General features: G+C 41.6%; 1 protein-coding gene across 2 annotated transcripts; it reads left to right on the forward strand.

Annotated features, from left to right (window-relative positions):
- The first annotated feature begins 1,738 nt into the window (after window positions 1-1,738).
- Window positions 1,739-6,961, forward strand: LOC147459667 (NAP1-related protein 2-like). 2 transcript variants are annotated; one of them, XM_086510888.1, is made up of 11 exons: window positions 1,739-1,997; window positions 3,758-3,880; window positions 3,992-4,042; window positions 4,120-4,191; window positions 4,338-4,451; window positions 4,552-4,610; window positions 5,738-5,780; window positions 5,929-5,985; window positions 6,087-6,173; window positions 6,293-6,339; window positions 6,419-6,961. In XM_086510888.1, the coding sequence occupies exons 1-10, from the start codon at window positions 1,881-1,883 to the stop codon at window positions 6,296-6,298; spliced, it is 729 nt and encodes a 242-aa protein (XP_086367014.1). In that variant the 5' UTR covers window positions 1,739-1,880; the 3' UTR covers window positions 6,299-6,339; window positions 6,419-6,961. The 2 variants fall into 2 exon arrangements, with proteins under 2 accessions (XP_086367014.1, XP_086367013.1); XM_086510887.1 differs by lacking the exon at window positions 6,293-6,339 and having other exon boundaries at window positions 1,740-1,997.
- The last annotated feature ends 5,045 nt before the right edge of the window (window positions 6,962-12,006 follow it).

The following is a 12,006-nucleotide window of genomic DNA, read 5'->3' on the forward strand; positions in this document are numbered from 1 at the left end:
CCCAACCACTTCCAAACATTAGAAAACACTTGCCACAATCTGACCATCATACAAGATCCCATCCTCCGCACCACCAACTGAGCCTCCACAACATACGGGGCCGCCATGCATTGAGAGGCAAACATGGGAGCATTTCCCACTAGAAACCATGACTGATGCATGAGAGTGACCCATGAGATGTGTTCCTGGAGAGCACCCAACATAAATAGAGTCACCTATCACACCATTGCCAGAGCTGACCACCACCCTAAGAGGCCCTTATGCCAAATCTTATGGGCCCTACATTTCGAGGCATCACATCGCATCGACGACGAGGGCCTGTTGAGCCGCAATGGCCCACGAACTAAATAGGCATTGCCTGCTCCCCACATTCTAGTAGCAACCCTCGATTGGGGCTTCGTCCGAAGCCTTAGATCTACACCCCTACCAACAAGGATTTAATAATCACTTGATTACACGAATTTTTTGTGATACCATGTGTTATTATCATATTCACATAATTACACATTACGTAATCACATTTAAGTCGATGAATGGTGACGTGATAACCCACCAAAATCTTGTTGGGCTATTAATTTTCATGGCAGGCCCATTGAAAAATGGAAAAAAACCACCAATAGGCCTACCAGGATATGGAAAAACCCGATGGGACTACCAGTTTGAGTGGTTTTTGTAGGTTAATAGGAAAGTCACGCGAACATTTAACGTGATCACATGTTTTAAAAGTGATCACTCAATGTTATTAACATGTTCACGTGTTTGTGATCGCGTTAATCAAATTCCTGCCTACCGAAGATGCAACATGTTTTTTCGCAAAACTGCGAGCGGCCCCCAAGGTGCCTTGGTTCCAAGAAGGGAACATATACAAAGATCTTAACAAAGCCTAAGCGATTTTGTGTTGTGCATTTATCCCTATTCCGACTCGTTATTTATTCAAGAAACCTACTTATACTTTATTGGCTCTATATGCTTATTTTATTAGCTGGAATCTTTGTAGATCCAGTCTCGTCCATAGCCCACCCCTTTGCATGTCTATCCAAAAAGCCAAAGTAAGTCATGAACTCAGGTGGGATACACTTTATCCTTGCCCAAGCTGAACTAATCGGCTCGCCCACTTCATGAAGTTGTTCTGAGAGCTGTGCAACTTTTTAAAAACAAATCAGTTTTCGCACGTACTCTTTTCGATTTTTCCCTTTTTCTCTACAATCTCCAGAGCTGTATCTTGCTAGATTCTGCTTACCTTTTACAAAATGTGTAAGACATACTTGCTTATTGGTGTGACAAAAGTAGATTTGTGTTTTTTTGTTCATCTGAGGTGGCAAGCTTCGCAGAATTATCCATGAAAGCAGAGTGCTAATATGGACGCTCGGGCGCAAGCAAAACTTGGATGATTGGTCTAGGGTTACTTGTGCCTTGTTGTCAGCGGAATGCTTAGATAAGGGAAAAATCATGAAACCAGAAAATTAGTGAAGAACATGATAATGAACCTTGTGTATCAAGGGCATGGGGGCAGGTCGTTAGGGGTGGCTCCACAGATAGCTGATGTAAGCCTGGAAGGTGTCATGGCTCGACACGAGCATGGCAAGTTCTTGTAATTTTTTTGAGATGATCAATATAATTCACTCACAATTGTGAGTTTTGCAAAAAAAAAAAAAAAAAAAAAAAGTAGATTTGTGGGTGGTAGTTATTTGCATGAGCTTTGGTTGGTTCAAAGCACACTTCAAAATTTAGAGCCAAGCTCCCGTTCGTGTGAAAGAGAGCTCCCACTCTAAAACTATTGCGCCAAACTGTACAGTGACTTGGTGAGTGGTGAGCTGCCTGCTTTCATCCTAAACCTAATTCCCTGTGGGGTCTTCTTCGTCTGCTCTGCAGCTTCCTTGATGGCGGATAAAGGCAAGAAAGCCAAGGTCGAGGATGAGGATGGGTCTGAGCCGAGGGATTCGGAGCTCTTTCTCACCATTCAGAAGCTGCAGGAGGTCCAAGATGAGCTCGAAAAGGTAGGCTTTCATTTGCTTTTTGTACTTGGTTGGAAAATTATTGGAACGGAGGCGCGTTTTTTTCCGCTTTTTTCTGTGGGATGGAAGCTAGACAGTTTCCTCGCTCATGCGAAGCGTGGTTATGGTGGGTTGTATGAACAGACTGGTGAACTGCAGGGAATCTTTGAATTATCAGAGTTTCTTTCTGCGGACAGCTCAATGCAGTAGATGTAGCTCAATCAAGAAACTGAGACTCTTGGGGACAAGAGTGCAGATCGGAAGCTTTATGGCACCGTCATGTTTCACTCTCACGTGAATGTATGATGTGTACTGGTTGCGCATCTCTATTGATGTCTGGTAGTTGGACAAACTTTACTTTGTTAGAACTTTACAATTTGGAGTTAGTTTAGGTTTAAATTTTTAAATTTTAAGACTTTAGGAATTTAGATTATAGTATTTGTTTAAGGTTCTGTCAAAGTATGGGATTTAATGTTATGGGACTTAAGATATAAGCTTAGTAAGTGTCTTTTTGTTCATGCTACATTGAGCTGTTTTGCCCTCTTCACAAATTCCCATCCTTTAGTGGCCCATCTTATGTTTACGGGATAGGTTTATTTGTGATGGCTGTAGTAGGGGTCGATTGTGTTCATGTGTCCACATGTCTTTTTGCTTAGTGAGACTTTGGGTTCTTCTGGCCTGCTCTTGCTTTTGTTCATTCTGGTATTCAAGTTTAAGCAATTGGCGTATTTTTAAATGGGGGCTCAAATGCAACAAACTGATTACGGAGTCTGTCGGTACCAGTTGCATAGAGTCTGGTGGTTCTGGATGATTACTGTTCTTTCTTTCAAAGGTGAAACTTGGCTTATTGCTTTGTTTATCTTGGTATATGTTTGGTGGATGACTACCGTTATAAGTTGTGCTTTCTTTCAAAGGCGAATTTTGGGTTGATCCTTGGTTCATCTTGTTACGTGTTTAGTGATATAGCAGACATCAGATTTTTATCGTTACTTTTTGAGTAAGGATACTCATTCAAAAGAATCATGACAAACATTTGTTCATTTTTGCATCGTAGTAAGTTTATTGTCAACGTTTCCTCTTTTGGAATGTTTAAGACAATCAGTAGTAAATTCAAGAAAAGTGGGAAGCTTAAAAGGCCACTTATTGTTTAACTTAGTAACACACTAATATGTTTGTGAATGTCATACACCATGTTTTCCATGTGAAGAATGTCTCAAACCTTTCTGTGCTTTTCTCTATCTGTGTTTACAGAGGAGCAGTTGTGGGCCTGTATTGACTAGCTTGTGTAGTGTGCAACATCAGGTGGTCTTCTAGAGAAGCTAAGATTTTAGCAGTCTTGGTCCCTTTAGTTATGCTAGTCAAGCACTTAGTATAGCAGGAACTTCCTCCTGTAGATTTTTGTCAAATTAATGGTTGTAATCCTTGAGGCTTTTTGGACTGATGTTCTTGTTAAAACCCTGCACTATTGTATTATGCTTATGCCATCTTGTTTAGCATTTGAGCATCTGGAGTGTACCTGCTTTTGCAACGCAGCATTCCAAGTCATAAGTTTTTTAAGTGAACATTTTATTCCTATGAGTTGATATTTTGCGATCGCAAGGTAGACACCAAGAGAAGGATGATATTATACTCGTGCATCTACTTGCAAGGCAGCACTCGATCTTTTTTTACTTGCGCCTTGTTGGGCTGTAGTGTCTGAAGTATAATGTAAGGGGTCTTTGTGTCAGTTGTAAGAAGTTAGTTTTGGTTGCTTGAATTAACAGGTGAATGAGGAAGCTAGCGACAAGGTTTTGGAGGTTGAGCAGAAGTATAATAAAATTCGAAAGCCGGTTTACCAAAAAAGATCGGAAATCATACAACGGATTCCTGACTTTTGGCTAACTGCAGTATGTGCAAATCTGTGTAAACACTTTTTTTCTTCTCTCTGAAGCTTTCGGCATTGGCTAGGAGTTTTGTTACTTGGAAATTTGAAAGGATTTCACTGTCTTTGCTCACAGTTTCTCAGCCACCCTGCCCTCAGCGAGATCCTGACGGACAATGATCAAAAGGTCATCTTTCTTTTGTTACAGTCCCCTATTTTCTGTGTGTTAGAGCTTGTCCATTGGCTATATCACTCTTCATGCAGGTTTTTAAGTTTTTACAATCCTTGGAAGTGGATGAATTCCCAGATATCAAGTCTGGATACAGCATAACTTTTGTAAGGGCTCTCTCATTACTAAGAACACGTGTATTGTTATTATCTGTAAATCTGAATGGCGTATTCACAGTGTAGCTTGAGGGACCGCTTTCTATCTCGTGATTAAGATGTATGGAAAGATCAGCAGCTTGACGGTTTTTTTACAGACATTCAATTCCAATCCCTATTTTGAGAATAGCAGCCTGGCCAAGTCGTTTCATATTTCCGAGGAGGGAACAACGACAGTGAAGTGCTCTGAGATTAAGTGGCAACATGGCATGGTGAGCCGACCTGGTCAAGCTTGATTGCAGTTAGTATGCGTAAGAGATTGCTGGGTTGTGACAGACATGCAATTTTTTGGTTTCAATTGGACATGTGTAGGACTTTACTAATGGAGTAAAGCATGCCGTTGGGACAAAGCGGTCTCTGCCTGAGGAGAGGTTTGTTGAATTAACCATACTTACAGGCTTTAGCCTGTAATTGAACGGAGTTGTTGTGGGGTGAACGCTGTGTTCATTAACAGTTGTTGCGGCTGAGTGTACCGGCATGGTGTCCGTTTCCCCTGTTTTGCATTGATGGATTGATGTTTGTCCTTTGGTTTGCTTGCTGTTTCAAGCCAAGTTCTTTTTAGAGCTTGAGTACTGAGCCATGTTTCTTTGATGGTTTTATCTTTTAGTTGATTGCTGTAATTTTTTCCATGCTCTACTAGAATTTTTAAGTTGCCTTGTGTTTTCTAGACTTTGATTTACCTACTCCTGCCAGATAATGTCGGATTTACCCTTGTGAAAGACCTCTCTTGATCTATTTTGCCGTTTTTATCGGGTTTTTTTTTGGTTTGTGAAGGATAAATTGGTTGAAAGAATATTGTGCATTCTGAGTATGCTTTCTTGCATTTACTGATTAACCAGGTGCCTTGATCAATTTTTACATTTGCTTTTTCTGTGCAAGTGGTAGCTTTTATCACAGTATTTGGCCGTTGTCTTTGGAGGATGATAGAAGCTCAGTTTGCTGAAAGTAGTTGAAAACAACTTACTAATGTGTGGAGACCTACATGGTATCTTTGGCACTGGAGGTGTGAGTAAAGATGCTAAGCTTTCAGGCACGATAAAGTTGGTGATCTTTCACTATCTGTTTTGACAAACAGGAAAGTAATCTTTGACTCTAATACATTAGGAATTAAGATGCGTTATTGTTTCCCTTGTAATGCAATCAGGTTTATGGGTTTCATTTAAGAGTTTGCTTTTCAAGTTTTGGAATCAAGATTTTACACTGCTGCCTTCTTGGTGTGTATGGTATGAAGGTGAGTGTACACATAAAATTAGCTGTATCCTCACTGAAGCTCTTCTCACTTGCCTTGCCTTTTTGAGAAGAAGTTTTTTTCTCCTTATAGTCATAGAACCTGCTTTCTTGTACAAGTTCATGTGTGTCTTTGATTGTAGTAACTTGTACAAATTCATGTGAAATTTGAAATTTCTGCATTTTTAATTATTCGGGCAAAGTGTTTCAGTTTAGTCTTTGTCTGAGAAAGCAAAGTTAAGTTTTTGTGACAGTAAATGTTCTCTGGCAGTTTTTTCAAATGGTTCGTAGAGACGGGCTGGACTCAAGATGAGGTACTCGAAACATTACTATTAGTCTAGATAATAAACAGTGCATAGCAGCTGCTTAGTCTATTGGTTAGGATCCTTGAGAATCATTATCTACAGTTTGAATGGAGCTGTGCAAATTGGTCCACTTTTAAGCATGCCCTTGCCTATGCAGATTGCCGATATTATACGCGAGGATTTATGGCCAAATCCATTGAAGTATTTCCATAATGTAAGGGTTTTAGTTTTCAAGATTGTTGCAGTAAAAGTCAGGACAAACTCTTGTGTTTTTGGGATTGGCCTGTATTTTGCTATTTGTGGTTGGCAAAACAGGATCAAGATGATGAAGACGACGAAGATGACGACGACGAAGATGATGACGATGACGAGGAATTTGATGATGAGGGTGGTGAAAATGAGGTTGGATATGCTGTTTAATTATTGTGGACCAGCAAGTGGGGAAATTAAAAAATAATCATGCCTGTCTCTTGATCTTGTTTGTTTGAGCAAACGGTTTCTTTCTGTTTTACCTTCTCAAGTTTTGAAGCGTTGGAGCGCATAAAATTGTAAAAACTTCTTTTGACATGTATGTAGTTATTTCTCACTTCGATTTTGGTTGTGTGAAGAGCGGGTGTTGGTAGTGATACTCATTTGTTCTGCCACAGGGTCAAGGGGAGGGCGAGGAGGATGGTGACGAGGATGAGGATGAAGAGGAGGATGAGTAGTTATCAGCATTACACCCGGGCTTGTTCAGAGCTGCCCTCAAGTGCTATGTACGGCTCTTCTGCTAGTTGGAAAACCTCACCATAACTTATTAGTAACTTCATGTAGCTCCCTTGCATTGCCATCAATATATGCAATGGCTGCCAACGGGTTTGCTTAGGCTGTATATCAGGAAGACAAGTTTAACAGGTTTTGGAAGCATACGTCCAGATGTATCGCTGTTTCATCGTCGCAATACTATAATAGTCTGAACAAGAGATACCCAACTTCCCAGTTTGCTCTGTGTTTGGTTGGACAAGTACATTCATTAGGACCCTCAGCTCTAGATCCAGCATTTGGGTGGTAACAATTGGTTTCAAGTAACTGGTATTCCATACCAGCCTATTAAAGATTACAATTTTCTAGTGCACGTTTTGTAAAGGAGGTTTCACCAATTCTGTAAAGGGGGTTAACCCAGTGACTATATAGCTTACTTTTCTTGGCAATTCTTTGTTTTTGACATGGGCTGTTGAGATGTTTCAAGGTCTTTCTAAGCAGCAATTCTGAATTCGAGGAAAGTGATAATTTTCTGTTCAAAACAGCTGTGTCATCGATGCTAGTATCAAAGTGGACCTCTTCTCTTTGAGGTCTCTTGGAATTGATCCTATGATGCTAAAATCTCTCCTCTCATGGATGGATGTGTGTGTGTGTGTGTGTGTGGTAGAATGGATATCCTAGTTCCCCCTTGAGGATCAGGCCTTGAGTTCAAGGCTAGTCAGAATAGATCTTCGAGGTCTCTTGGGATTTCTTCTCCTCTTCAGTGGTTGCATATAAAAGAAATGTTTTTATGTAACAGTTCTATGACTTAGGGAGTCTTTTGTTTACTTGTGTTTTGTGTTGCCCTTACATCGCATCTCTCTCTCTCTCTCTCTCTCATAGGTCACTTTGGCCTTTTGAAGATTTCAATATATCATTTCATTTCTAAGCACCCATGAAATCTCTCTCTCTCTCTCTCTCTCTCTCTCTCTCTCTCTCGTGCAGAGCACCCATGAAATTGCAATGTCACACTAGTTGCATGCTCTCCCTTTGAGTGCCATGGGGTGGGATTAATGGCTCATTGGGGCGGTTGGTGAATCTCTACCGTCTAATTGAAAAACTAAAGAAGGATCCCGAGATAAGTGTGTGACTATTCTTGGGATGCGGGGCTTAATCTTCACTTGCCCCCCCCCCCCCCCCCCCCCCCCCCCCCCCCCCCCCCCCCCCCCCCCCCCCCCCCCGCACCCATGAATTGAAGTGGGGTGAGAGCTCAAACCCTTAACCATCATGCCCACGAGTGTACCTTGCTTTAGATGTAGGATTGATTGTGTGGTTGTAATTCCAAAAACATTAATCCCGAGATTAGTTTTCACAGATCAATGGCCAAGATATAGAGGTGGCCCCGATTTGAATATAGGCCATTGATACAATGGCACATAAAGCTGAGGTGTAGCTTGGCTTCGTCGTCAAGGTAGGGTAAAACCCCCATCTTAAAGCCACCTAAGCTGCAAGGCAGTTTTGTGAGCTCTGCACTTCACCAAATTAGAAGCTGAGGGGTGCATTCGAAAGCTGAACAGTGTTGCTATCTCCAAACGAAATACAGTGACTAACCAATTTCGACAGAGGACATACGACGCTCGGGACAAACCTCAATGAGGCATGAATGAGAAGCATGTCAAGGGGGAGTAGAGACTCGAACACAAATCCAACGGCTGCACCTACTCAAAGAATCTCCAAATGCAAGGGATGCCACTGCTATGGTATAGCCAATAAAACTGATGTGCGCTCTTGAATTTCCCACCACAACCATCCGAACAAAGATAGCATGAAGAGTATGTAATGTGGCACTCATGGAGGAAAAGATCATGCTATTAAAAACAATGCTACAAAAATTGCACACCATTAGAGCAATCATCACAAATGTAAAAAATGGTACTCGCATATGATCAGACGCGACTCCTCGGAGCTCTCTACCCTGTCAATTGCGGCCTCTGTATGACAACACAATGTCGGGGGATCATGGGTTTGGGAGGTGATCCGAGAAGGCATCGGGCCTCAGGAAAGAGAAAGATGAGATACACAACATAAGAACTTTGCACAAATGAGAACAAAAATTGTATTGCTTAATAAATTCAAAAACTAATTACAAAGTTAGCCTCAAATGGGCACTGTAAGCTCCTTTCCTTCTTCTTGAATGAGAGTGAAAAGAGAGAGAAGCAATGTTGCAAAGAAGAGTGCGAGACAGGGTGTAATCTTCCTCTTCCCAGTCCTTCCACTTTCCCCTTGCTTCTGCACTCGCCTTAGCTTCTCCGACTTCCCTTGGTCCTCTAGTCCTTCAAAAACACACACACGCCCCAAGAGAGCGATATTGTGTGAGCTCTTCCCATCCTTTGAGCTTGCCTTCGCCTTCCTTGGAACTGCACAAGAGACAGAGAGATGGAGGATCACTGAGAGAGAACACCTTCAAGCTTTCTCACTGCCAAAGATCTCCTCTTCCTCCTCACTTTGTTCTCCAAAGCCACACGCAAAAAGCTCTTCCAAAACTCCACTAAAGCTCGTTTTTGTTGTCCTCCACAAAATAGGAAACATTTTACCCCTACTTTTGTCCACCTCCATATCTTTAGCATCCCTTGCACACGACATGACACATCCCTAGCCCATGCCGCCTTGGGGTCATCACGGTGGCATGACAACCCCTTATGGGACCTTATCTTTGCTTACATAGGAGGGGGTGGGGGGGCGGGGGTGTTTCAAAGGCTCCTACATGTGAACATGGCCAAGATGCTGTCATTGCGGCCACCGTTCCACCTAGCCCACTTACGTGCATGGGCGCCCACTATGCATAGTGTGCAACCTATGCCGTAGCCACTAGAGGGGGGACCTCCCCAAGGGAGCTTCATCGCATTATGATGCTAAGGAGAGACCCAAGGTTTTCTATTTATACCACACACCTTGGCCCTCACATGGCGCATGTGGGCTACACACACACACACACACACACACACACACACACACACACACACACACACTAATCTAGAACACATGTGAAGCAAGAATGCTCAAACAAGAGGGAAAACTTAAGAGAGAAGAGAATATTAACACTAATCATACACCATTAATACACATAAGCTTGAAAAACAAGAGCAAGTAGAGAGAACTTAGCTTCCATTAACCTCAATGACGACTACATATGCATGTGGAAGATCCAAGCTCCATAGCCACTCCTCTTCTTCTTCTCCACACTCACCTCACACTCCTCTTCTTCTTCTTCTCCACACTCACCTCACACTCCCTTCTAAGAATGCCCTTTCACATCTTGTGAATTGACTTATATACAAAGGGCTTCTAAAAATGGGCGGCCGGCCAAAAAATGTATGACATGCTGCAGGTACCTAGGCTCATCTAATCATCAATGTACAACTTGGAACCCACTGTGGAGCCCATAGATACAAGAAATATATGCATACACATATGTGTACACACCAATGGAAGCATAATGAGTGAATCCACAACAAAGAAGCATGCTTACATGCACAAGGAGCTTCACCTCCATCCTATATTTGTAAATTTATACATAGCCACATCTTGATTGACACTATCCATATTGTAGTCATCCATATCAATCATGTTATCTCTTGCACACATCTTGGGCTCCAAAGTAAGAGAACAAAGCAATAAAAAGTCATTTCTTTCTACTTGGGGCAAGACAAAATCATCTTCATGGTGCTTTCTATATCTTGAGAAACCTTCGCATTTTCTTCATCAACACATGTGTTTTTAGAAAAAGTATTAGGCTCAAAGTGGACTCAAAATGGGCCTTTAACTTCTATAGAGAGAGTGGTGCACGCCCAATCAATAAAGGGCAAACTTCACTGAGAATTTTGGTAATTTTGATAAGAATGTGCAATAGAAAAAGAATATAGATTTTAGAGAAGTAAGGATAAAAAGGGAAAAGCACTTCCATTCTCGGCTGACTCTCCATGGGTACAAGCTGTGGTATGCTCACTCGAAGCAAAAAAAAAATCTGCATTCACTACCCTGGCTTTCCTCCCAAAACACATTGCAATTCTAAACCTTCCCCCCAAACTCCCAAGCTCTATCCTCTCTCTTTTTCATTGCGTTGTTTCCTTCTTCCTCATTGTGCAATTTCCTATGCTCTACTTGCACCATATCCTATGATTTGCTTCCTTTTGACAAGATTTTTGGTATGAAAAATGACTACTTCTAGAAGTTTGAGCACCATTATAGATTCCGTTATCACATTCAACAAGTATGCCATGGAGGACATGGCTTGTTTATCGTCCAAAGTAAACATGAGGAGATGATTTAATTCTCATGCAAACAAGGAAGAGGAAGCAAAAATGTAGTCCATTGCTTCTTGGAGAGCTTCAAAGGCCAAGACATCGCTCAAAGTGTAAATAGTCTCGTGATATACGTGTGTGTGGCCTTTGGAAGGCATGTAAGTTTAAACATTGCTAGAGAATCTAGTATTTTCTTTCAATCACCACGGAAATATATTATGAAAGGTGAGTTTTCCCTTAAGAGGATTCTTTAGATGAGAATTAGAAATTGTGCTAGGCTAATTTCATTGCACCATTTACACACCTTTAAAACATCAAATCATGCACGTACCTTGAAGAGAATAACACAATTAAGATTGCCAACGTATTGAGGACCGGATTTTCTTGGAGCTGGTCCCCTCCAAAAGGACTTTGTATCATAATTCTCTCAATGAGAGCTTTGATTACAATAAAATCTTGTGCTCTTGCAAAGATTTCTTGAACCAAGAAGATGATGAAATTCATGATTCCATGGTGTAACCGTCCTTACCAAGCCCTAAACACCCTAGCGGGGAGAAAGAGCTACGGGGAAAGAGGTAGATGAGGGTGAAAAGAAGTATTTTTCAAGCAAAGAAGTAGTAATTTTATATGCTTACTCCATAAACAAGCTCTTAGAATAGCTAGCATAATAGAGAAGGAGATGATAAGCAAGCTTACTCCATAAGCAAGGTCTTAGCATAGCTAGCATAATAGAGAAGGAGATGAAGAAGATGATAAGCTCACTTGCTTGGATTTGCATCCATAACCAAGTGCTTGAGCATAGAGACCATCTCTTGAGCACCCATGTGTGTGTGTGTGTGTGTGTGTGTGTGTGCGCGCGCGAGAGAGAGAGAGAGAGAGAGAGAGAGAGAGAGAGAGAGAGAGAGAGAGAGAGAGAGAGAGAGAGAGAGAGAGAGTCCCCATTTTCCCATGAGCCCCCCTCTTTCCCCCTTTCTTCACTTGATAAAATTCTCCAAGTAAAATGTCTACTACATGGACCACTCACTTAGTGAAGAGTTAAAGTGCAAGTGATGCATATGCCTAACACATGTACTCTCCCTTCCTTTCTTTTCTTGGACAATTCAACCCCTCTTCTCTTTTGACTTATCTTTGGCAAGTGTACACACACACACACATGTGCATATCCATTTGGCCTCTGCATAAGTGGCCTTTCTAGTAAACTACGTTAGGTATGA

The sequence above is a fragment of the Adiantum capillus-veneris genome, chromosome 4 (assembly GCF_014529385.1).
Source record: "Adiantum capillus-veneris isolate H3 chromosome 4, ASM1452938v2, whole genome shotgun sequence".
In the NCBI taxonomy this organism is placed as follows: Eukaryota; Viridiplantae; Streptophyta; class Polypodiopsida; order Polypodiales; family Pteridaceae; genus Adiantum; species Adiantum capillus-veneris.

Bases quoted from the DNA above. Each gene is read 5' to 3' on its own strand.
- LOC147459667 (XM_086510887.1), top strand. From the start codon at position 1,881: ATGGCGGATAAAGGCAAGAAAGCCAAGGTCGAGGATGAGGATGGGTCT. The intron at 4,043-4,119 runs GTCATCTTTCTT...CTCTTCATGCAG, and splicing joins TGACGGACAATGATCAAAAG to GTTTTTAAGTTTTTACAATC. The intron at 6,174-6,418 runs GTTGGATATGCT...GTTCTGCCACAG, and splicing joins ATGAGGGTGGTGAAAATGAG to GGTCAAGGGGAGGGCGAGGA.